The sequence below is a fragment of the Eretmochelys imbricata genome, chromosome 7 (genome assembly GCF_965152235.1).
Source record: "Eretmochelys imbricata isolate rEreImb1 chromosome 7, rEreImb1.hap1, whole genome shotgun sequence".
Lineage (NCBI taxonomy): Eukaryota > Metazoa > Chordata > Testudines > Cheloniidae > Eretmochelys > Eretmochelys imbricata.
In genome coordinates this window covers 104,300,343-104,327,790 of record NC_135578.1, presented here as the reverse complement: position 1 = coordinate 104,327,790, position 27,448 = coordinate 104,300,343, and the positions used below count along the sequence as shown (strand labels likewise).

Below are 27,448 nucleotides of genomic sequence, written 5' to 3'. Positions count from 1 at the left end.
TGTGGGAGCGGCAGCGGCGGTGGTCTCCATCATGGCGGCTTCCATTTCGGGCTACACGTTCAGTTCCGTCTGTTACTACAGCGCTAACAGCAGCGCGGATCACGTAGGTGTCCGGGGCTGCGCCCTGCTCCCCGCTGGGGAGCTGCCGGGAAGGAGACGGGCTCCTCACCCCCCACTGGGGCAGGGGGGCTTCAGGGACCCCCTGCCCGCTTGCCCTGGGCCTAGCGCCCCCTGCCCCGCCCGCTCTCCCCGAGCCGGCCGCCTTCGCCTCACCTCTGCGCCGGGGCAGGCTGGGGGTGAGGGGATGGGGGGGTAAGGGAAGTGGAGGGGCAGAGTTGGGGGTGGGGCATGTTGTGATTAGGTGTTGTGAAGGTCTTGGGGAAGTGAGTCTCTTATGTTTCCCCCCCGCAACGGGTCTAACGAATCAGTCAGAGGGTGTACAGGGAAAAGGGGGAAGCCCAGGTGGACTGAACCCCTCCGCCTGACACAGAGCAGTAGGCATTAAAAGTGTTGTGTGTTGTTGCAATCCAGACTAGGCGTTTGCATGTCCGTGCATTGCTGACATTAGTCGTGCATCAGTCCTGCCTCTAGGGATGTTTATTTCTCTGGTTGTTCCGGTTCTCGTTTAACTCTGGTCTGAATACTTTCAGGAAATGGATCCCGTTCTCCATCTTCTCTTGTGTGCCCCACATGCCCCTGCTGACATTAACCAGGTGGATAGTATGGTGCCATAGTCGCAGAAGGCTATTCACAGGTGGCTAAACCAAAAGCTAGCTTCCAAAAGCTGCCTAATATCTTGAGTTCATTACTCTAAAAAGCCTACTTTGTTCTTATAAAAGACTATTTTTACAATATTCTCTGCAGTGTGCATAGTTTCTCTTTCTTGCATAAAATCATTTTGGCATACAATAGACATTGGATCATAATTCACTTAAATAAACTGCCTACTTGGATCATCCCTTGAGTATTGTAATTTACTTGTTAACCTAATACAAGTTATCACTCTACTTTCATTGTAAAATGTATGTAATCAAGAAGCAGAAATTTAAAGAGAGTTTGTCAGTTGCATTATCAACTTTTCTATTGACCATGTTGCACAAAGTAAACACATTAAATGTAGCTTTTTTATCATACTACTAGAATTTATTATAGGGATTTTATAATGCCTGCAAAGGTCTTTCACCCTTGAAAGTAGATCTTTCATTTTAAAGAGCGTGGTTTTGATTGACAGTCTGATGTAGGCCCAAATTCTGCAAACATGCATGTTATTAACTTTGTTGCTGTGAGTACTTTATTAGAAAGTCAAGCATTTGTGTGAATGCTGCTGGATCAGGGCCTTGTATCAGTGTGCTATGTACTTGAAAGTTGGGGTGGGTGTACAATAAAAAGGTGCATCCGATGGAGTGAGCTGTAGCTCACGAAAGCTTATGCTCAAATAAATTGGTTAGTCTCTAAGGTGCCACAAGTACTCCTTTTCTTTTTGCGAATACAGACTAACACGGCTGTTACACTGAAACCAATAAAAAGGGGGGAAACATAAGCATCTGGATTAAACCTCTTTATTCTTCACAGTGTACTAGCACTGGTCATTAAAAATATTAGCTAGAGTCTGGCTTGCAGCAATATATATTTGCGGTTAGGGCTTTGCTGACATTAGCTTTTAATCCACTGGTAGGTAGTGTAAATTTGCTCTACTTATCTGAACGAAAAAAAACAAATGGCAACCTATTGTTTCATTATTTATATTGATAGGGCCTGATTATCAGTTATCCCACTCTTGTGCTTGGGATAGGAACAGAGAGGGAAAGATGGCTTTAATTACAAAAGAATGATCTGACTCATTCTGACCAATCGTCCACCTACCCCTGTATCCTGTCTTCCAACAGTGGCCGATTCCAAATCCTTCACTGGGAAGGAACAGAACAGGGCAATTAAGAATAATCCACCCCCTGTGGCTAGTCCCAGCTTCTAACATTTGGTGGTTTAGGGACACCTGGAGCATGTGGTTGTGTCCCGGAGCATCTTAGCTAATGGATGTATTCTCCATGAATTTATCTAATTCTTTTTTGAACCCATTTATACTTTTGGTCTTCACAGCATCACATGGCAACAAGTTCAACAGGTTGGCTATGTGTTGTGTGAAGAAGTACTCCTTTTGTTTGTTGGAAACCTGCCTATTAAATTCACCACTGTTTTCCATTTTCTGGAAGTGCCCAGCCCCAGCATCAGGTGTAAATAGAGCAACCTCAGGGCTTCTGTAGTGTACACTCTGTTTCCTGTGGGCCTTGGAAGGAGAGAATAATTGTGATGCACCAGCTCCATTTCCATATTATGCCCATAACATGGCCCCTGTACCGGGATTGTTAACAAAGTGCATATAGAGCCCTTACACAAGTTTTACAGTTGCAAAGATAGTATTCTTCAAAAGCAATCTCTGCCTCATTCAACACATTGTTACACTGCCAGATTTGCATAAAGGGGCCTTAAGTGAAACTTAGAATCAGGCAATGTTGAATTTACTGATAGTTGCATTTGTTGTTGCGCAAATCAACATGTCAATTTCAAACAGTCTTACATTTAATTTTTTTATTAAATGTGCTTGCGAATAAATTATACTAGTGGGTTCTTTCTGTTTTTAGTCTGCATCTTTTTTTTTAATTGTAGGAAGGATTTCTGCTTGGAGAGGTAAGACAAGAGGAGACATTTAGTATCAGTGATTCACAAATCAGCAACACTGAATTTCTGCAAGTAATCGGTAAGTTGTACTAAGCTTTGAGAAATTCTGGAAGAGGTGCCTAGTTCACTTTTTTGTATAAATAAGGATTTTTTTTTTTCTGTTTAAAGGAAAAAAACTTTTAAAAAGTTTTCTCCTTTTTAAAAAATAGGTATTTTTGCTAATTCTTCTGTAAGGGTATAAGGCAAGATTTTACAACCTCCCAAGAACTGTTATCCAAATATTCTTATTTACTACCATGTGTGTACATATATGGCTGAAGCATGAGGAAAGGGAACAGTTCTTTTGCTGGGTACATTTTTGATGTGCCTCTCTGTAGAGTAAATGTAACTCATCTTAGCCATTCAGTAAATTCCACAAATAGCTTGAATTTTGTAAAATGAAATAATTTAGGCCCTAATCTTGAAAATGATTCCACCCACACGCTTCAAATTTGATTTTTTTTTTTTTTTTTTTTGCTCCCTTGTGTCTGTCTTCATTAACTTCTGTTTTTTTTTATGGGACACAAAAATATTTTTCTCTTTCTTGGTAAATAGCTGAAAAATCAGCCATCAATACTGAGGCCATCCCATCTATCAGGATTTTTGTTGTTTGCTTTTTAAATAAAATGTAGTTAGAGGGGCATGGTCAAATTCATAATCATATATGTTTAAAATCCTTACCCATGTTACTAATAACACATTAAAATTGTATTTTAAACAACTAATTAGCTGTTTAGGTTTCCTGTTTACTATTTTGCATTTCTCTAGACAATGGAAATAGACTAGTGGGTTTAACTGCAGTAAGTACTACAAGAAAATATTTAGAACTCATTTAATTTCTTACTCCAAAACAGTCCTGGCCCTTGATCCTGCTAACATTTACACATGCTTAACTTGACTACTGTGAACAACCCCATTTTTTTTTAAAGGGGCTACTCATGGCAGTCAGGTTGAGATGATGCTTAAATATGCACAGGATCGAGGCCTTGTTTATTGAACTGCAGGGTAATGTCATAAAGCTTATTTGTTTTTGCTTGCTGTGACAAAATGAGATGATTCTAATGGAGATTTTAAAGATCTGGTTTTTGCTGCTGGGTTATTGTTGGCTGTTGTAAATATATTGATTAATGGTTGAAGGGCAGTAATAGGAGTGGTCAGGTTGATAGCAATATATTTAAGAATTGTCAAGGAGGTGGTCCTTTTTAATGGATGCATGTATAAATCAAAATAAAAATGCATTAAAATATTTCTATCGGTCTTAAAATGTTGGTGTTTTTAAGGCCTAAATCCTCAGTCCTGCAATCAGATCTAGTGCCAGCAGACTCCCATTGACTTTAGCGAGGTCCTGTGCAGGTGTAAGGGATTGGCCAACACAGAGTTGATTGCAGAACAGGGCCTACATTTTAGTCCATGTTTAAACTGATATACATGATACCATGAAAAAAGACAAGTTACTGTGTGTGTGTGAGATGGGGAAGTGTGGTAGCAGAAAATTGTTGATTTTCTTCTCAATATATATTTGCTCTGACACATTTAAATTTGCATTATACAAACTCAGTTACTGATCTGAGTCATTGATGACAATAGAGCATATTAATACACTTCAGTTTCAGCACTAGGTGCACACACCAAATAGTTGTGGCATTATGGGTTGCTTTTTTTCTGTCAATAGACAACTTCTACAATATGTTATTCACAAACAAGGTAACTGGTATTTTAGAAAAAAAATAGGGAATTATCCCCATCAAAAGAGCTCTTTTGAATATTATAATACTTCAAAATGTAGGATTTGTGAATTCCTGTTGAAGAAGTAACTTAAAACTTGGTATTAAGGCCTGAAAGTAGTGTACGGAAATTAAGCCTCATAACACTGTTGTGCGGTAGTTTTATCATTCCCATTTATCAATTCTCGGTCTACCATAGAGGTTTAGTGATATCCCAAGGATATACAGCTAGTCACTGTACAGAAGCACAGCTAGAATTTAAGAATTCCTGGTTACTTCTTACATTCTATCCAGTAGACCACACTGCTTCAGTTTTTATAAGAAAGCCCTAGATCTGGTCTAGATATAACAATGTAGCTGAAAAAAACAAGGTGTCTGTTCCCAATAATTTTAGCATGTGTACTGCTGTTTGAGGTTGTCATAAATATAAAGGGAAGGGTAAACCCCTTTAAAATCCCTCCTGGCAGAGGAAAAATCCTCTTACCTGTAAAGGGTTAAGAAGCTAAAGGTAACCTTGGTGGCACCTAACCAAAATGACCAATGAGGAGACAAGATACTTTCAAAAGCTGGGAGGAGGGAGAAAACCAAAGGGTCTGTGTCTGTATGATGCTTTGGCTGGGGACAGAACAGGAATGGAGTCTTAGAACTTAGTAAGTAATCTAGCTAGGTATGTGTTAGATTATGATTTCTTTAAATGGCTGAGAAAATAGCTGTGCTGAATAGAATGAATATTCCTGTCTGTGTGTCTTTTGTGTAACTTAAGGTTTTGCCTAGAGGGATTCTCTATGTTTTGAATCTAATTACCCTGTAAGGTATCTACCATCCTGATTTTACAGAGGTGATTCCTTTACTTCTATTAAAAGTCTTCTTGTAAGAAAACTGAATGCTTTTTCATTGTTCTAAGATCCAAGGGTTTGGGTCTGTGGTCACCTATGCAAATTAGGGAGGATTTTTACCAAACCTTCCCCAGGAAGTGGGGTGCAATGGTTGGGAGGATTTTGGGGGGAAAGACGTGTCCAAACTACGTTTCCCAGTAAACCCAGATAAAGTTTGGTGGTGGCAGTGGAAATCCAAGGGTAAAATAATTTTGTACCTTGGGGAAGTTTTAACCTAAGCTGGTAAAAGTAAGCTTAGGAGGTTTTCATGCAGGTCCCCACATCTGTACCCTAGAGTTCAGAGTGGGGAAGGAACCTTGACAGAGGTAACTACATTGTATGCTGGTATTATATTATTTACTGGCATTGTTTAGCAAATCATTTCCACGAGACTCAAGAATGTCAGGCTGTAAATCTGGAATTGGCATTGTTATCTTTGGTTTGCAATTAAATAAAAATGTTACTTTCACAGCTGCATCCCTATTGTAGCCAAAAACAAGTTGAAATCTCTGGAAGCACAAACATACATTGATGTGCAGAGACTTATTTTGGCAAAAAGAAAAGGAGTACTTGTGGCACCTTAGAGACTAACCAATTTATTTGAGCATAAGCTTTCGTGAGCTACAGCTCACTTCATCGGATGCATACTGTGGAAAGTGTAGAAGATCTTTTTATACACACAAAGCATGAAAAAATACCTCCCCCCACCCCACTCTCCTGCTGGTAATAGCTTATCTAAAGTGATCACTCTCCTTACAATATGTATGGTAATCAAGTTGGGCCATTTCCAACACACATCCAGGTTCCCCCCCACACACACACACACAGCAGGAGAGTGGGTTTGTGTGTGGGGGGGGAGAGGTACTTTCCACTGTATGCATCCGATGAAGTGAGCTGTAGCTCACAAAAGCTTATGCTCAAATAAATTGGTTAGTCTCTAAGGTGCCACAAGTACTCCTTTTCTTTTTGCAAATACAGACTAACATGGCTGTTACTCTGAACCCTGTCATTATTTTGGCAGTGTCTGAATATAGTGAAAAGTTAATGTGTAAAGTCTGTTCTTGGAGATTGTGGTTTGATTGATCTGAAATTGCTGAAGTTGTGAGCAAACTCTGAGGCTTTCAGAACAGCAAGTGATGAATTACTCTTCAGGGAGGAAGGTACCAAGCAAAGTTACTGCTAAGTGCTCACTTTGGCAGAGCTCAAAATATTATTTCTGTATAAATGCTGCTGAATCTAAGGAAAGAATAAGGGGCTTAAGAGTACTTAAGACAGAAGCGCTAGAAAGGATTGGTAGAGAAAAATGCAAATAAAAGATAAACAGTAGCTGATTAAAAAGTCATAACTGGAAGGATAGTTGGTACAAGTACCTAAAGCACAGAAACAAACAAACTTTGATTCACGTTGAAAAGACAGATATAATAATTTATGGGCTTTTTAATTATTTTCCCATTCTTGCCCCACAGCACAGATCTTTTATAACCTTTGCTGCTTAAATGTGAATCTTAGGAAATATTTGTTACTAATTCTTAAAATCAGAAGAAAAAATAATGCAGTGACTTTGTTTAGTAGTAATCACATTGGCTAAAAGAAAATGAGTATTTGTGGCACCTTAGAGACTAACCAATTTATTTGAGCATAAGCTTTCGTGAGCTACAGCTCACTTCATCGGTTGCATCCGATGAAGTGAGCTGTAGCTCACGAAAGCTTATGCTCAAATAAATTGGTTAGTCTCTAAGGTGCCACAAATACTCATTTTCTTTTTGCAAATACAGACTAACACGGCTGCTGCTCTGAAACCTGTCACATTGGCTAAAGTGACAGGAAAGCAGTCATGCCAGGTGGTGCTTACCATCTTCTCTTTTAGGTCATTAATCTGTATTTCCCTTCCTCCAATTTGGTTAATTTGTCACATCTAACTGTTATGTTTGCTTCCTACACATTTTTCTATCTGTCACTGCACCATTACTGAACAACTGTAAACAGATTACTATAGGAAGATACATCTAAAAGCAAATGAATCTGAAAACTCAGCAATATATTAGATACTTAACACCCATAGAAGAATATTTTAAAATGTGATTACTAGGTTCACTTACATGTTCCCTAGGTTCATTATGCTCAGTATAATGCATTTTTAGACAGAAAGACTACCCTCTCACCCTACAGGGGGCAATTCTTGTTGTCAGAAGTTGTCCACAGACTGACAGCAGTATATTGTATATGATATTGTTTATTATTGGAGATTTAGAAGAAATTGTGCAATTGTACACCACCACAGTTTTCTCTGGGTTTTGAGCTGCTGGGACAGACACTTTCTTTTTTTTTATTACAGAAATCCATGACCACGAGCCTTGTTCAAAACTCTTTAGGTAAGCTATTTCTGTTGTTTGACTGTACTGATTCCACTGTTGGGTGAATCCGGCACATAAAGATAGGTAGCTCATTGAAATACATTAGTGTTTCAAATGTGTATAGTAACACTTGAAACTGCTCTTTATGTGGTTGTATTATAGTAATATGGCTAAATGGCTCCCATTGTGACACAGAAAACATCCTCTGAAAGCTGTACTAACACCATTTTAATGTAGAGTTTTAGTTTAAAAAGCGCATATCAGCAAAGTATGTGTAGATACCATGGCCCAGATTCTTTCCTGTTTTGAATTTTCATTTGATGTATTAGAGAGTGGTGGCAGTGAAGGATCCGGTCTTGGCTCCCTGATAGTTGAGGTGGAGCTGCACCCTAGTATAGGTTGGAGAATCATTTGGACTGCTTTAACCTGTGCCAGTTTGTCCCCAAGAGACCTGGGGAATAGATGTGCAGCACACTCTGGTCACCCTCACCCCAGACGACCCCTAGACCAGGGCCAGGGAGTGGTGTAGGAGCCAAGAATGATGACTTTGCATCAGCTAATTATTCTCCCATGCCAGAGGAATTTTCAGCTGGCTAGATCAAGCTGATGTCTGGCCCCTCTGCACTGCCAGAATGTAAAAGGGAATCTAGCTCTATATATCTTCATTTAGAAGACTCAGACTGTGTTAAATCTAATTTTCTCATGTAGACTGCAGTTACTAAGCAAAGGTGGCTTCTAAATTACTGTCTATAGTATGTGTTTAGAAGTTACATTTTTAGAAATAATCCCTGGTTATGTTCCACGCATTTGTTTTTATTTGGAGATTTCCACAGATTTACTAAGGAATGGGCCGCAAGTGTCATGATTGACATTTATTATATTAAAAAACAGACCCTGCAGTCTGATTTGCTGTCTGATAATTACAGAAGGGAATAGTCTCATCCCTGTGATTTATGTGCAAGACTCTCCACATCTCAGGTTATGTCCCAGTATCTGGCTGGTCTTTTTCGGATGTCCATGCATTGGTCCCTGGTGCTGCTTCATGCAGTATACCTCAAAGCTGAAATCATGTTCTTACAATCATCTTCCCAATTAGTTGATTACTAGTAGTTGAGTCAGAAAGGGACAGAGGCCTGTATATTTCAGTGTGACTTCTTTACAAAAATATTCAGTTGCTTTTGAACTCCAAGAGAGTCTTAAGTACAGACACATCCTTAGGGGAGGATTTATTAAAGGTGGTACTCTATATCCTAGTAGAGAAGAGAGAATAGAAGTTGATGAAGTACAGGTAGGAACTGAAGAGGAACAGTCAAACGAAGAGTCCCATTCAGTTACACCACATGATGGTAGACAGCTAAATATTGACAAATTTAATAAGTGCTTGTATACAAATGCAAGAATTCTAAATAGATGGATGAACTTGAGTGCCTGGTATTAAATGAAGATATTAATATAATAGACATCACAGAAACTTGGTAGGAATGATGATAATCAGTGGGACCTGGTATACCATGGTACAAAATATATACGAATGACAGAGTGGATTGCGTTGGTGCGGGAGTAGCATTGTATGTGAAAGAAAGCATAGACCCAAATATAGTAAAAATGTTAAATGATTCAAACCGTATAATACAATCTCTCTGGATAGAAATTCCATGCTTGAATAATAAGAGTATAGAAGTAGGAACATACTGCGGACCACCTCACCAGAGTGATGGTGGTGATTGTGAAATGCTCAGGGAGATTAGAGAGGCTATGAAAACAGTAAGCCCAGTAATAATGGGGGATTTCAACTATCCCCATATTGCCTGGGAGCATGTCACCTCAGAATGGGATGCAAAGATAACATTTCTAGACACCATTAATGACTATTTCTTGGAGCTATTTCTGGAACCTACAAGAGGAGAAGCAGTTCTTGATTTAGTCTCAGAAAACTGGGTGCCTGGGCAACAAAATGGCAGATGAAATTCAATGTTGATAAATGCAAAATAATGTATATTGGAAAACACAATCTCAACTATTCGTACAAAATGATGGGTCTAAATTACCCGTTAACACATAAGAAAATGTCCTTAAAGTCATGGGTGGTTCTCTGAAAACATCCACTCAATGTGCAGCAGCAGTCAAAAAAGCTAAAATTGTTAGGGACTATTAGGAAAGAAGTAGATAAGACAGAAAATATCATAATGCTGTAACTATATGAATCCATGGTACAGCCACACTTGGAATACTATCTTCAGTTCTGGTTGCCCCATCTCAAGAAAGGTATATTAGAATTGAAAAAAGTACAGAAAAGTGCAACAAAGGTATATTTTCTAACAGCTTCTGTATGAGGAGAGATTAAGAAGACTGGGACTTTTCATCTTAGAAAAGAGATGGCTAAGGAGGGATATGATAGAGTTCTATAAAATCATGAATGCTGTGGAGAAAGTGAATAGGGGTCACCCAGCAAAATTGATAGCAGATTTAAAAGAAACAAAAGGAAGTATTACCCCTCACAGTGCATTGTCAACTTGTGGAACTCGTTGCCAGGGGATGCTGTAAAGGTCAAAAGTATAACTGTATTCAGAAGACGATTAGATAAGTTTATGAAGGTTAGGTCCATCAATGGTTATTAGCCAGGATGTTCAGGGATGCTATCCCATTCTCTGGGTGTCGCTAAATTTCAGATGGCCGGAAGCTGGGACTGGACAACAGGATGGATCGCTCAATAAATTGCCTTGTTCTGTTCATTCCCTGGGAAGCATTTGGCACCAGCCACTGTCAGAAGACAGGATATTGAGCTAGATGGACCATTGGTCAGACCCAGTATGGCTGCTCTGATGTTCAAAGTGCATATGCTACTCATCAGTAGCAGTGCTCAGTATGTGTTGCTCTTCCTTTAACCTTCACATACAAAAACATTTTTGGCACACTACCAAAGCTTCTTGACTTAAATGTAGTCAGTCATAAGGAGACCTACAGCTGATCCACCCTGTGCTCTTTGAAAAGAACAGCTGTGGCCTTGCTGCTATTGAATAGGGTGGGTTTGGTTGCAGTGCATTTCCCAAGTTGTGGGAACTGAGCCAAAAATAAGGGTTCTAAAAAGGCCATTTTCCTGTAGCAAAACAGTTTGCAAATGAAGTTGCTCAATTTTTACAATAATTGCTGGGTATCATCATCCTTGTATGTAGGAATGATGGTTCCATGAACTATAGAAAACAGACTTATGGGATTAGATGCCACTTTACATGAAAGAAAGCTTAAACATTTTAAAGGTGAACTGAAAGGATTATGTAATTAAATTATTCAGGATTCCACATTCATAATGAAATATTAGTCTTAAAATTCAAAATAACTTGCATCTTAAAACAAAATATAGTTCCACCTTTATTTACTGGCCAAGTACTGAGTTCAGGATTTTGTTTTTCTCTGACAAGAGTTGAGATCATAGACCTCTAAATCAGAGTGTTTTCCTGCACTGCTTTAGGAGTTAGTGATACCAGCTCTTGAAAGAGACTAAAGACTTGGCAGGTAAGTGAAGGAGAAATCTATTTTCAAATGTTTTTCCCATGTTTTGAAATGTGTAAACCATTTGAATTCATGTTTTGTTATTGACTTAGGCCCCAGTCGTGCAAATGAAGCCATATGGGCCCACCCTTACACTTGCATGGATAACTGTGGACTTCAGTGGAACTTCACAGGTATAAGGGTCCGCCCATGTAGATCTGGTTACAGGACTGCAGCCTGAAAAGGTGTTTCCATATTTTTTAATTGAAATATAAAATTGCTGTTCTTTCTCTCCGTCACATTTAGCAGGTGGAGAACCCAGACATCCAAACATAGGGTTTTTCAAGAGCTAGTCAGAGGAAACTTATGCAGTCCAGCTACATGCTCCTTGTAAGAAGGGGTTGCCAATGAAATAATTGCAACCTAGCTGTTGGGTGCAACAACACTGAAGATTTTTTTAAACCAGTAGTTAAAACAAGGCATATTGTTTTTTCACCGTTAGTGGTCTCGGCACCATGTTGCTAAATTGCTGCATTGGATAAATGTAAAGCTGCTCAGTATTCTGTGGCTGAATTATGAGATAGTATCTAAAGATTAATTTAAGTACTGTATGTTTACCAAGATGACATGTGAATGGTCTGTAAACTGTACCTATATTTTTTTTCCTTTTTGGTTTAAGCTTTTATGACTATGCAGGCAAAGTTAATGAGGAGAGTTTGGACAGAATTCTTAAAGATCGAAGAAAAGTAAGTTTCACTATATTCTTCTACATTTGTTTTATCTTTCCCCCTTTTATAGCATATAGAGTCTACAAACAGGAAAAAATGGAACTTGGGGCTCATACAAATGAGCAACTGAACGTACTGCCTGGAACAAGTGCTTTCTTTTTCAAATCTGCCAGTTTATCTTGACTCGCATCATCTTTGGCAATACCAGGATTGAGTTTATCCTGTGAAGAGGCTATCAGTCATGCCAATTATTTTGTCAGTTTTGTGAGTCTGCTAATTTTAACTAGGGGCAAAACCAGAAGGACCAAATTCATGCTCACATGAAACCTTAGATTTAAGTTCAGGTCCTCAGAAATTAATAACTAGTACAGTATTAACCTACTGTCACCAGCCAATGGCTGAGTTAGACTTGCATAATAATGACTGCACTGTGCAACGTTGGCCAACAGAAAAGAGAGTTTATGTGAAATGCTCATTTAATCCAAGAGCAGTTACTGTGAAAATGTTCAGATACTCCTGCTTAAAAATAGTTATAGATTTATTAGAAAGGTTGACAAACAGCCTTGGAATTCAAATATTTCCACCATCTGAAATATTTTTATTGCCTCACAAAGTAGCTATTATTAAACTAGTGTACTCTTATTCAACTGTACTTTGCTATTAGCACATTCAGTACTATATTTAAAATGTTTTAAGTTTCTACAGTTGACCAAGAGAGGAGTATCAAACTCTTACCAATGGCTCATTTTCAACACAAATTTAAAACTTGTTAGTACTGTATCTTAACAATTAGCAAATACTTGTTTCAGACGTTTTTAACAGATCTGATGTCCTAAAGAGCAGAACTGAGCTTCAGATTGGAGACAAGCAATTTTTAGAGCAAGGATAATCAATTATTTTTGGTCAAGGTCCAAATTTCTTGGTCACGGTATGGTCAAGGTCCAGACTCCAGAGAAATATTTTTCATACCACAATTACAATAATGATGATAATAATAAGTACACAAAAAGATTTCACGGTCAGTTCAAAAGCATCTGGCAGTCTGGATTTGTCCCACGTTCCACTTATTGACTACCCTTGTCTTAGAGTATGTCTTCAGTGCAAACTGAACTCTTTTTGAGTTAACGTGGCTTGGTGATTTTGCAGTGTGGTTGCTCTCACCTACTTTTCTTAGCTCGAATGTTGTATTAGCACCTGGCAAGTTGTGCAAACTTGAGCTGTAACCTATATCCCCTGACTGTCTAGCCAGCCTAAGGTAAGAGCTTTTGAGTGTGGACAGGCCTAAAGTTGGGGCAACTCTGAAATTATAACTCAAATTAACTCTCTACAGTGAAGAGAAGATCTAAGTTATCTGTTCTAACTAAACAATTATTTCAGTACCAGTTCCTGCGCCACAAATCTACTTTTAGTTCCCTGTAACCATTTATTTCTTGTCAGTTTGCTCCAACAAAAGCAGTTGCCTCAACTATGTCTTACGTCTAGTAATGATCACATGGGTGTTTCCCGTCTCTGACATTTAATTCTATAAGCACATAACTCCAGCACAGAACAGTATAAATATGGTGTGTGTGAACAAGATGTTCTCAACTGTTGAAAGAGTGAGAGACGTTTCAGTCTTTCAGTTCCCCTTCAGGAGATAAAGCAGAAAACACTTTATTAAAACTGTCTGGCATTTTCTTTTCTTTAAGCCCGTAGTGTACATTTTCAAATCAAGACACCAACTTTTCAGCTGAATTTTATTTTGTTGAGATATAGGTCAATTTCAGACTGTCAGTGAAGATGCATTATCTGCCATCTGAAAGTAGATAGACTTGAGAAGGGGAAAAGCTCTTAAGTGTCATGTGACTCAGCTCTCCAGATTTAAATTTAATGGATTCTTAATGCCATTAAGTTACCAGGACAACAACTAAAATAAAAATGCAGTTAGTAAATATCCTGGATTCAGCTGATTGCTAGCTGAGCTTCGTCAGAATCCACAGCAGTAGAGGTTTGATTGGAAAAAGACTGAGTAATATTTGCTAATGGGTTTTTGTATTTAATACAAGTGTCGTGCATTGACAGTTAATGTGTAGAATCCACTTTACTCTTTTTGAATGTATAGACATTTTCTTTATAATTCTGTGTACTCTCGTGGCTCTTACTGAGCCAGGTTCTGGTAATGAGCTAACTTTCTGCATTTGTCCCTTTATTTCATGTAAACTAGCATGTAAATTATGAAGTTAAGTACATGTTAGTATTTGGTATAATAAATGAATTACTAGATGGATGTTATCTGCAGTACCTACAAGTACGTCAATTAAATGCTCAAAGGGATCATTTCAGCACTATACACAGCAGATTAATCCCACAGCTCCTGTGAATAAACATAAATTTGCAATTCTGTTCTCTGATGCATGTCATTGAAAATGTATCTCAAAAGTGCAACACAAGTGAATAGTCTGTTGCAGCAATCCTCAAAATAAAAGAAAAAAAGCTGCCAGGTTTGAAAACTGAGCAAGTAGCAACAAAGAGAAGATACTCTGAGACTTGCCTCTAAAATATAACCTTCCATTATAAGTGGGTTCCTAGATAGCATGAAGAGAATTAATTTATTCTTTCTTCTACAAAAAGGTTTGTAACAATAAACCACTTAAACTTTCAGACGTGGCAATAGTGATAGTCTGTGTAAAATGCAAGCAATCTACAATAATTCAGAATTATATAGTTGTCAGAATTTGTTTCTTAACTACATTAGCCATACTTTGAGCTTCAACAGATAAAACTATGAATCTTTTATCTCTCCATTGATACTTTGTTTTTCTCTTCTTTACTTTCATTACAGAATGTTATTGGATGGTACAGATTTAGGAGAAACACTCCGCAACAAATGTCATATAGAGAGCACATCATCCATAAACAGCTGACACACATTCTTGGAGTGCCTGACCTTGTCTTCCTTCTCTTCAGCTTCATCTCGACTGCAAATAACTCAACACATGCTTTAGAGTATGTGCTCTTTAGACCAAACCGAAGGTAAACAGTCCGGGTTCACATCAGCTACCACAGTGTGGTTGTAATTATACTCTTTATTAAAATTCCTAAGAGCATTAAGAACTATTTTAAAAAATATCTATACTGAAAGCAATTGTCGACTGGTCAAAGTCTGGTTTTTATGTACTTACATAATAAAACAGGGTAGCATGTTTTTCTCTGGAAGCAATTCATAAATGAAACTAAGATTCAGTCAGGACAATGGAAAGTTATTTTTCAGTCAATAAATTTTTTTAGACTAAAAATAGACCTTGAAAAAGTTGTTTCTAAAGAGAAATGAGAAGTCAGTATGGCTTTGCATCTCCAAAATTTCTGAGCTGGGAATGTGGCTTCCTTTCTGCACCTACAATAGTCTGATTAGTCCACAGTTGACAATTTAGGGCGGAGGTGGGCAAACTACGGCCCGTGGGACCATCCTGCCCAGCCCCTGAGCTTCCGGCCAGGGAGGCTAGCTCCCAGCCCCTCCCCTGCTGCCCCTCTCCCCAGCAGCCTCACCGCACCACCAGCGCTCTGGCCCACAACTCCTGCCGGGCAGCGCAGGTGGCTTGGCTGGCTCCAGCCAGGCTGCAAGCTCCTGCTGCTCTGAGCAGCATGGTAAGGGGGTGGGGTTGGATAAGGGGCAGGGGGCCCAGGGGGGCAGGGGGTGGTTGGATGGGGCGGAGGTTCAGGGCGGAGGGCAGTCTGGATGGGGAACAGGGAGTGCTGGATCAGCGGCCTGTCAGGGGGCGGGGATGTGGATAGGGGTAGGGGCAGTCAGGGAGCAGGGGGGGTTGGGTGGGGGTGGGGTCCTGGGGGGGCGGTTAGGGGCAGAGGTCCCAGGAGGAGGTGGTCAGGGGAGAAGGAGCAGGAGGGTTGGATGGGTTGGGGATTCTGAGGGGGGCAGTCAGGGGGTGAGAAGTGGGAGGGGGCAGATAGGGGACAGGCTGTTTGGGGAGGCACAGCCTTCCATACCCTGCCCTCCATACGGTTTCTCAACACCGATGTAGCCCTCGGGCCAAAAAGTTTGCCCACCCCTGATTTAGGGGGTATGAAAGATCCACCTACTGGTCAATTTTGGTTCTGCATGAATGTGTTAAAAATAAGACAGCCATCTTTGAATATGACAAACTGTTTATTCAAAATACAGCAGACCTAGAAATTTATATTAGCTTAAACTTTAAAGGAGTTGAGATCCTCACGTACTCGCCTTGCTTGGAGACAGACCTGTCCACTTTGGGTAGGGAGGTGGGGGCATATCAAGACTTGCAAAAAATCTTTGGAAGAATAATAGCAGTCTCTTTCTAAACTTTCTCTACAGGTATAATCAAAGAGTGTCACTTACAATTCCCAATCTCGGCAATACTAGTCAGCAGGAGTACAAAGTTTCTTCAGTGCCAAATACTTCTCAGAATTATGCCAAAGTTATTAAGGAACATGGGTAAGTGGAGTTTTTTTAAATTAAGTATAATCCAGAAGCTCTACAATTTTTGCCTCCTAAATAGTAATATGAGTATGGATTTCAGCAAGAAATAGAACCAAGTATTGAAGCTGTTTAATAATCTGCTTCCATTTTATGCATTACCATTTTCTAAACAGCAAAACATATTTTTTAAATGAACTGATCTGAATTCTATAGGATTACAACATCAAAGTTAGACTAATTGTAGCCTAATATTGCAAGCCCTCCCTATGCAGAATTCCCACTGATTTCAGTGGATGTGCTTTATGTAGGGTGGATTTACAGGCTTTGACTCACGGTTTGGGAATGTTTATTTTCTTAGTCATTTTACTAAAATGCACAGACACTGCAAAATAACGTTTAAAAATGTTTTGGGTATCTAACAAAGACATTTTTCCAGTTACTGCGTGGAAGCTTGGAGAGAGGGGTTTTTTTGTTTTGTTTTGTTTAAGAGTCTAATCTTATTAGGATCAGACTCGACAAGTTTTGCCTTTTGTTCCAGAAAGAGCCTCTGCAGCTGATACGTTGTTGCCTGGATACTGGTTCCTTGGGATAGGAGCGATTTAGCAATATATGAAGTTTAATTCATTGTGTAAATATAAAAATAAAATCTTAAAGTGATTTGGAGAAAAGCAACTCAGAGAGACAGAGAAAGTTGTGATATCTTTTCTAATTATTTCTGCATATTTTCTTTTAGTACTGATTTTTTTGATAAAGATGGAGTGATGAAGGACATCAGGGCTATATATCAGGTTTATAATGCACTTCAGGAAAAAGTACAGGTAACTAATTTTATTTAATATTGGTCAACATTCATGTGGCACCTATGTTTCTGAGCTCTGGTAGCCCAGAGTTGTAAGGTAACCTAGCTTTATTTTGAATTTAAAAATGGTTTAAGGAGATATGAGAAATGACTTGTATTTCTTTACTAGTTAAACATTCATGCTGCTTTTATATTTTTTCCCACATGACCTGTGTTTAACAGATACTTCTACAAAGTATATTGTAAAAGTAGTCGGTATAAGCGTTATTGATCCTGGCTTTTTGTTGCTTTTTTTCATGTGAGAATAATTATAATGTTAAGTGACATCTGAGAGAAAATTCTATTTTGTTTACGTGCCCAGGTCTTGCAAATGGATCTGTGTGGGTGAATTTTTCCCCATCCCCCCCATAAAGTTGAGCCCCATTGAAGTCAGTAGAGCACCACAGCAGTACAAAGGCCTGTCCACATGGATCTGATTGCAACATTGGGGTTTCACTCTGTACTAAATACTATAGGGAACTCTGCATTTATTAAAACTGACAAATATTTTGCAGGGAACATGCTTTGGATACAATGTTTGGGTCAGTTTAAAATAAAAAAAGACTCTCTTGCTGTAATTGTAGCTGTGACATCTGAAAATGGCTCACTGCTGGGCTTCAGAAATCTAAGGACTAGATTGTCAGTTTACAACTTGTCCCAAGTAGATGATGGCATATAGCTGTGCTGCCTCAGGATCAGACCCATTTGGGAATTGTGACTGAGGCTCCCCCTTTACATACACCCTGGAGTAATGTGCTACTCGTATGGACCGGTAGCAGATCATATCCCCCGCTCTACCAGCTCAGCTTTGCTGGCTGGCACGCAAAATGAGGAATGAGGCAGAGTCAAGGCTTTAGCCATATCTGACCCTGCCCTGTGGAAGCTGCTTTCCTTTAGTGCCCCCACTGTGATCTGTGATCTAAGTAGCCTACAGTGGGCAAACCACAATTTGGCCATGCGTGTTTGGCGGGTGGCTGGATGTACTTTTATTTTTCATACATGTGCGCACACCAACATCAGAGCAATCTTCCGTCTGAGCTAACCTGTGGACAAATGCTGTTCTCTCTGAGCCTCGTCAGCTGTGCTCTCAGCGCTGCCCAGAGCATGGCACTCAGAATAAAGAAAGAGTCTCTTTCCCAGGAGTTTCTGTGCTGCCTCCAAGCTCTATATTTGAAATAGATGAACAGTTATTCACAAATGTGTTGTTAAATGGGTTGATGGGATAGCCTTGTGCAGTACCTCCTGCTTTCCAGCATTAAGTAGAGTTAGATGTATGCTTCTGCACTAATCACTGGTGAGTTTAGCTAACAGGGTGTTTGGGAAAAATTTGGGAAAATACTGACTTTCCTGGGGAACTGCTTTATTGCTCCTAGAATTGTGACCCTGCTGTCTTTTGGTGTCTAAATGGCACTAAGTCTGCTTTTGCACACATACCTGCTTGTTCTTTTATCCTATGTCAAGTGTTAAAAGTTCTTTTTGTTGGTTAACTTTGAAACACGTTTCACAAAGAATGTTGCAAACTAGAAACACCAAAAATGTGTGTTAGAGCAAGAACAGATCTGTGAAATCTGTTCATTTATTCACTACACTTTTTAATTTTCACTATCAAAAACTTGAGATAGAGGAAGAATGTAGAATCTGTCTGCGCAACAGGTATAACAGCCAGGAGATCAGGTCATGACACATTTATCTCCTCACTCCTAGTCGCCCAGCTACAACACAGTTGAAAGTGTAGCATTGATGTTATATTAGCACATCACTATCAGGATCTTAAAGTCTGAACAGTTTAAGGATCTTTATTATATTTAACGCTCATAGTAATCTCATGTGGCTGTTGCTAGCACAGTTTCAGCGAGTGTGGATGAGGCCTTATTTTTTGATACTGAGTGCAGAAAAGGTTAGCAGAGTATCTGAATCACTTCTAACAGATAATAGAAAATAGAGGTAACTTCTTTCTGTTAGGAGCCTCCTCCTGTAATAATAATGCCTAGCTCTTGTATAACACTATTCATCAGTAGATCTCAAAGAGCTTCCCAATCTTTAGTGTATCTTTACCACATCTCTGTGAGGTAGGGAAGTACTATAATTCCCATTTTACAGATGCGGAACGGAGGCGCAGAGAGGCTATGTGAATTGCCCAGGGTCACGCAGGAAGTAGTGGTAAACTGTTTGGAAGTTCTTTCCGTCTTGCAACAGCTGAGCATAGGCCATGATCAATAGGTGAAAATCAGTTTTCAACATTTCATTTCATGGTCTGGTACAGTATGAGTTCATTGTCTTGGTTTCATGTTGTTTCTAGTCTGGCAATATTATCTGGCCTAGTTGTGTAACTCTTTAATGGATTTTTGGAGAATCTGAGTATGACTTATCTTATTGTGGTTTTTCTCCCAGGCAGTATGTATAGATGTAGAAAAGAGTGAACGAGTTGTTGAATCTTTCCAAGCTGATGTAAACAAACTAAAAGGGCAAATCACACAGAGAAAAAACGAAAAGGAGCAAAAAATAAGTAAGTTCCCTTATACTTATGTTCATAAACAAGATCTGTGAGGACAAAATATTTAGTAGAAACATGGACTTAAGACTCATTGGAATGATCTGCCTGTTTTTCTTATTGCAACAAAGATATGGGGCACAGTTATTGTCAACCTAATAGCTATTCTTGCACTCATGTTTACGTTGCCTGTGATAAATGTATATTGAAATAATTCTTAGTTTGTGAAGATACTTGCAACACACATTTCAATGTTCTCTACGCCAAAAGAAAAATATAATTAGCAAAATCTTAGAAAGTTGTGCATGTGAACTGGCAAAATTTAAAATTTGAAACTGAATTGTGGAGAGGGCTAAGTGACCCGTGTTAATATTTTTCTCCTGTGGATACCTGGCTCAATTCTTGCTCAGGTTCCATTATTTAGGTGATCTTAGCCTAAAAAATGTGTGATGTTGGATAGGTTAATACAGGCTATCAGGCCTTTGGACTGTAGAACATTTGCATCATCTTACCTAGAGCATGGTGACTATGGGAGAGTGCAGCATATGCATCAATGATTTTAACAAAGGATTAAAATACATGCAGTGTTTCATATTAACTAACTTGTGTGTTTTTTCTTTGGGAAGTTTATAAAGAGAACTCATTCTGAGAGAAATACTGATTTTGGTGATAAAGAATTTGGTGGGGAATTGCTTTTCCTTCAGGTGAATGACCTATGCTAGTATCACTGTTGCTGGGATGAAGCATGGAGGGCCAGCTGCCTACATCTGGCTGAACTCTGCTGAGTGTGGGACTCCAAGATGTGGGAGGGGGAAAATGGCTGTCAGCCACTTCTCAGCTTCTGTGATGCTGGGATTGAGCCTGAACCAGCATTTGACATAGAGTGGCCTGATGGGTGCTCTTGGCTAGATCAGCTAATGGTCATACGGGGATGGAGTCACCAGCCAGAGCTCTCTGGAGTTCAGCATGCTCCAGGCACACCCCTCGAACCTTCAGCCTGCCCAAGAATACTCCCCTACACCTCGGGGTCAGGTTAATATAGCAGGCTATGCCAGATGTGTACCATCTCTGGGTTTCCCTTAGGCCAAGGATATCCACAGCTTCCCTCTTAGGGTCATATTCCACAGCAGAGAGGGCAGAGCTGGAGGCCAGTACTTGGCCCACAGTTTATACAAGTGGACACACAGTACATCACTTGTGGTGGCAGCTGGCAATTAATAAAAGATAGCTGAAAAGCCAGATGTCCTTTGATTCTCCAGGGTTAATGTTCTTGTGGATGATGAGATCTGTACTATATTTAATATCCTTATATTCAAATTTTCATTAAAAGCACCAAGTAGGAAACCAAACACCCACTGGAGGAGAGATTTTTTTTTTCCCCTAGCTGGGTGTTGTCCATGCACAGTGGGGCATCTTATCTCAGTTTGGTGTTTGACTAAAAGGGTCTTGAAAAATGTAATTATTTCCTGTGTACGAGGGAGGGGTTTTTTTGTTTTTTGAAGTCTGAGTATGTAGAGAGAGTCAGAAGAATGATAGTAGCCATTTGAAAAGAGATCTGTAGTACTGAAAAGGCAGGAAAGGTGTGTGTGTGTGTGTGGTGGTTTTTTGTTTTTGGTCGTGCTGGAAGTGAAACAGAAAATAAGGGGGGGAGGATACAAAGGGATACAGAGAAAAAAAGAATTGAGGAAACAAACCGTGGAAATAACACAGAAATAGATAGTGATTTCTTCTAGGAAAGGAGAAGTGAAGTGAAACCAGAAAGGGAAAGAAGACAAACTATTTGACAAAGACCTTTTTTAAAAGGTAGTAAGTAGTAAGTTGAATGATTCATTACAGTACTCAACTGCATATCAAATGCAGGGGATGTAATAGCATGGGAATTGAAGGGAAATTTCATCCTGGACTAGTAGGCTTAGTCTCAGGCTAGTAGATGTCGGTACATATTTGAAGGCCTGATTTTTGTGATCGGAAGCTGGTACAGCAACATTAGTTAAATGAGGCACGCTGGAAGAACTGCATGAGGTGAAGAGAATAACTAATTGATGGGATAATTAGTAGGACAGCTCTAGTGCTGCTGTAGTAATTGTCTAGTAGAGCTCTGGCCCATACATCAGTAAGACTGCAAGTTTTTTTTCAGCATTTAATCCATTAGATTGGGGCATCTTCATTTCATCTTTTAACATGTCAGCCTACCACATATCGGCTAAATTTTATTTATGAATCCACATGAGTTGTCTGTTTGCTGTTTCACTGAACTGTGGATCTGAATGAATAACTGGAATAATAACTGTGATTAAAAAATTAATCGTATGATTAAAAAAAATCATGATTAATCACATTGTGAAACAATAGTAGAATACTATTTATATAAATATTTTTGGATGCAGTTAAAACACAGAGCAGGAGACATACAATTCTCCCCCAAGGAGTTCAGTCAGAAATTTAATTAATGCATTATTTTTTTAACAAGCATTATCAGCATGGAAACATCTCCTCTGGAATGGTGGCCAAAGCATGAAGGTGCATGTGAATGTTTAGCAATCTGGCATATAAATACCTTGCAATGCTGGCTACAAAAGTCCCATGCAAAGGCCTGTTCTCACTTTCAGGTGACATTGTAAATAAGAAGCAGGCAGCATTATCTCCTGTAAATGTAAACAAATTTGTTTCTCTTTGCGATTGGCTGAACAAGAAGTAAGACTGAGTCGACTTGTAGGCTCTAAAGTTTTACATTGTTTTGTTTTGTGTGCAGTTATGTAACAACAAAATCTACATTTGTAAGTTGCATTTTCACGATAAAGAGATTTCACTATGGTCTCTTGCATTTTCACGATAGAGACTTCACTTTTATGAGGTGAATTGAAAAATTCTATTTCTTTTGTTTATCATTTTTACTGTGCAAATATTTGTAATAAAATAATATAAAGTGAGTACTATACACTTCGTATTTTGTTGTAATTGAAATCAATATATTTGAAAATGTAGAAAAACATCCAAAATATTTAATAAATTTCAGTTGGTATTCTATTGTTTGACAGTGCGATTAAAACTGCAATTAATCAACAGCCCTAATTACAATATCATTTTTTTGCATGTTAAACTAGAATCCAACAAACCCAGTCCTACATTAAGGAGTACTCACTGGTAAATATAGGCAGCTGCATAGTGCCTTTCTCAAATATCACTGAAGTTTCCTACTTGTCAGTGTTAATTCTGTAATTGAAATGTTAGTTTGAGTATTGAAATACTGCCATCTGGTATTACGTTGGAGCTGGACTCATTCATCCTTTGATTTATTTCAGACAGTGGGAGGCATAAGTAGAACAGGACAATCTTGACTCTCTTTTGGTTTGTGATTTAAGATCTGATGTATCAAAACGTACTTTTTGTTTATGCTGGGTGTCAAAATATACCATTCTTTGTATTGATTTGCTGGGGTTTAACTTACTATGATAGAAATATGTCCTCCACATCAAATATCCATGTTTTTTATTAGAGTTCTATGCCATTTTGACAGAATAATTTTCATGGCATGTGTTAAGGGCTACCAGAAAAAAAACCCAAGAGCAACAAAACTGCTTAATTTGCAATTATTTTCTGCTGCTCCACAATTTTCTGGCTCAGATCCATTGTTTGAACATATTTGGGCTGGTGCTAAACTGTTCCTCTTCCCTAAAAGCTGAATAGGGCTTCAGGAAACTTTTGCTCAGCCAGGAGGAGGGTATGATAAAGTGCTCCATCATTTGAGGAAACAGTGCTGATCTAACTCACTTCGGCAGACATAAGGCAGTGCAGATGAGGGAGAGAGGTATAGCTGGAGGGTGGAGAAAGAGATGCATAAAATGAAGGGAGGAAGTATAAACAAGGCGTTAAGGAGAAAATTTGAGTGCAAAGTGGAATATGGGGCAATTGTGTATTCGGAGTAATATAAAACAAAGCATCTGAACTCACCGTTGTACTTTTCACCAGTGTTCCAGAAACGTGCTCTGGAGAGAGGTTTCACTCTGGAACACATGGTTATATAATTGCGTTTAATTGTTCTCAAACATTCCTGCAAAGGGGCCACTGCCTCTTTCCATCCATTTAATGGACCAGTTTACAAAAATAACCCTGCCATTACTGCCAGCAAGAGTATCCTTTATCAACTTTATATTCAGTTGTTTGATGTGTGGTTGGGATTAAGGGATTGTTTTGTTTAGTGAGTATTCCAAGCTTTGTAATGGGCCTCTCTGCTACTAGGATTGAGAGACCTTTCCTCCAATCAGCACGGCAATGCACATGGTACCCACTACTGCTTGGGCATTTTGGCAGCAACAGTTTGATCTCCCAACCCACTTCCTGAAGGATTCCTTCTTCCTTCCTTCAACCTGGAGGATTGATGCTAGCTCTTACCTATTCACTGACCACCTGTAATACACAACCAGTGTGAATCATTACTGTTTCCTGCTTGACCAGGGATAATGCAGTTCAGGTAACCACTGCTGCATAAACCAACAAGAAGGTGAAGGTGGATAGCAAGAGTGGCCAGAGCTGAACCCAGTCTGTGTGGCAACGGATTCTGGGCACTAAGAACAGAACAGCATTAGCCGTGGTCTGCCAGTGGGCTGCAGGCATCAGTTCCTGAGAGCCTGTGTCTGAGCAGACAAGAATTGCTTGAGAGAGGGTGAGACAGGAAGGTATATACACAGTTTCTGCATACATGAAATTATTAGATTAAATGTTGTAGCTGGTTTTCTACCTTCTCACTTTCTCAATACTGGGAAACTTCGTCTTTGGCATTGGAGAGTTGATCATGTATCAGTCATGCTCCCTGTATAGGGGGAAAAAGGGAGCTATTGCTATGTACTTTTCTGCTATTCAGGTCCCCATAGTAGTGCTGTTTGTTGGAAAGCTTGTCGTACTCAGCAATTATTGTTAGGTAGGTATGAATTCTGTTTCTACTGCAGAGAAGTCAGTTGAGACTGTACCTTCTAAAACATTAAAATCTATCATTTTTATAAGTGCAATAAGATATTCAAGGGAGTGATTGCTATTTTACGCTGCATGCACTTCTCAGCTGCTGAAAACCCTTTTACTTTTCTATCTCGCCACTCCCTGTACTGTGTGTCAAAGATGGAACCCTATTGTGTCTTAATTTATCAGACCCATGTGTTTGAACTTGTTCTTTTTCCTATGTGAGTAACATCTTGTCTATTTAAATGATTCCATATACATCAACTTTGGTGCTTTTGGCTTCACCTCAACTGTTCATAAAACACCACTTTAATCTGAAAAAAGGCAGGCTATATGAAACATAAGTAGTAGTAGAAATATAATTCCCAGAGGCCTGAGAGTTAAGTTTACACTTAAGTCCAGTATAGCAACTTTTCTGTCCATAAAATGGTTTGTTTAAATAAAGTCACTGAGAACAAAACACTTTTTTTGCCAGTTTTATGCAGTTTTCCACAAGAAACAAGACAGATGCTTTCTAATGTGTTCACTGCACCTGAATTTTCTTAAGCACTGACCAACATAAATATAAAACTAAATCACTTTTCATGCTTTTCAGTGTAATTAGGACATGTTTATTTTCCTTTTGTCTTTCATAGGACTGCAGCAAGCCATCTTAACCAGGCAAATGTCAACTGATAATTTGGAATCTATGTTTCCTCCACGAATGTCCTACCCTGGATTTGCTGTGGAAGGTTGCACACTTGAAGACTCAGATGCCTCTGATCCCCCTCCTCCTTATTCTGATTTCAGTGTGAGCAATCAAGAAAGTACTTTGGGTCATGGTCTCCCAGAAAGCAATGTTTTCATGCCTCGACCTCAAGCAGTGGGCTCTTCCAATTATGTTTCCTCAAATGCAGGATTGAAGTATTCTGGTAATGGAGCATCCATGCCTTCCTCCCAAAGAGCAGTTAATGACATTGTTGATGAATCAGAAGACAGTGATTATGAGAACTTGCTTGAACCTACAGAGTCATCTGACAGTGAATACTCACAGACAAGGGATTCACGATCCCTGACGCATCCTGATGGGGATTCCAGGAACACACAAACGTCCCAGATATAATAGAACAAAAACTCAACATGGCACTCTTTTTTTCATAATTGTTACAGAAAAATTTTGGGGATTTAACCTGGAGGAAATAAACTACAAAGAGGATTACTGTGCACAGAAAATGTAGAAGACTTGCACTAGATGGCTTATTCACCTTGTGATACGTTTTGCAAGTTTATAATGGAATCATTAGGATAATCAAGCTGTGTTAATGTTGATGAGGTTCATGGATGTACTGGTAAATTTAGGCAAAATGAAATTTCTAGAAACCTTGTAGCTTTTGTTGCCGTATTTTCTTTAGGACAATAAATTGGGATTTAGTGACTAAGCACAGTTAGTCTACAAATAACAATGTTCTCTAAAATCAAAACTTACCTCTTGCACTATCATGCCTTGAATTTTAGTTTTTGAAAGGGAAACAATTTATCAAAAGCCTTCAAAGCAACTTTCTATGGTGAGCCAAATTGATCTTTACCAGAAATAAAATTTTGATAATTCCAAGAAGCCTGATTGGAACAAATGTGGTCTACCTTCTTCTGTGTGCATGCTCTTTTAATAGAGAAGGGATTTGTTTCAATTTTTTGTACTAGCCTAATGTATATCATTTAAAATGACTGCCTTTTTTCTGTAGGAAAAACTTATTGGTAAGTCATCCAAATGAATGTCATAAGCATACTTTGGTTTTGGTGGGTTTACATGGCTCTATGCTACTCTAGCCTCATTTACAGTCTCATTTTTGTACTAAAAATATGAAGTGCACATAGTAAATTACAAACAGTAGTTAATTCACAATTGGGCTTTAGAATCTACAAATTCCAGAAATTATAAACTATATGCCATTTCTTTGCAATCTGTGCATTGAATTTATACTTCCATACAATTTATTTCATGTAAGGAATAGGGGATTGCATTGGGGAAGATTGTTTAGAGATTCCCCTGGGTTTATTACCTCTTTCACCTCCAAGTGAAATACACAAACATTTATTTTAATTTGAATTGCAGCTCTTGTCAGAAATTCCACATTTTGGAAACATAAAATGTGGTATATGTAGAGAATCTATGTTTGGATGCACTTATATTTTTATTTAATTACTGCTTGTATTCTGATTTTGCCCAAAAGATGTGAAATCGTGCCATTAAAAAGTCTGTGTACTATTGGGCTTTTCCTTACTTGTAATTGACAAAACCTGCAGTTTATGGTGTTAACATATGCATTTAATGCTTTAAAATATGAATAACCCTCCTTTTGATTGGTTAATATCCCAAAGAACAAAACAGTTGCTTAAATGTTTAAATATTTCAGATTTACAAAAGGCTAAAATCTCATTATATAATATATATGTTGGGCAAAAACCTGTTCATTAACCTCTCTTTGCCTGTATTAAATTAAACCAAATGGGTTTGGAAAAATGAAATGTTAAAATTGGCACTCTTCTATTGGGTGTTTCAACCTTTAAACATCTAGTGGTCTATCTGTTTTAACTGTTTTACATTATTCTCATTAGCCTTAACTTGATGCATTTTGTTTTCAAGTGTTGCAGTCCATTTTAACAACAGATTTGTTCCAGTTTTATTAATGTTGGTTATCTTCAAGCAGTTGTAGTGCTGGTGTGATAAACAAGTGCTGTTGCCATCTCATCAGTTCTGGTTTTCACATAAAAGAAAGGGTTTTTTGTTTTTTTAATGCTGCACAGAACCTGCAATGTACATCAGACAAAGCAGTTAAATGTGACAATAAACTCTTATTTAATCCTGTAAA

General features: G+C 38.8%; 1 protein-coding gene across 1 annotated transcript; it reads left to right on the top strand.

Annotated features, from left to right (window-relative positions):
• ABRAXAS2 (abraxas 2, BRISC complex subunit) lies at nucleotides 1-27,448 on the top strand. The gene is made up of 9 exons (XM_077822941.1): nucleotides 1-103; nucleotides 2,665-2,755; nucleotides 7,650-7,686; nucleotides 11,837-11,903; nucleotides 14,707-14,897; nucleotides 16,213-16,332; nucleotides 17,051-17,135; nucleotides 19,547-19,661; nucleotides 25,235-27,448. Exons 1-9 carry the CDS (start codon nucleotides 32-34, stop codon nucleotides 25,699-25,701), a joined length of 1,245 nt encoding a protein of 414 aa, XP_077679067.1. The 5' UTR covers nucleotides 1-31; the 3' UTR covers nucleotides 25,702-27,448.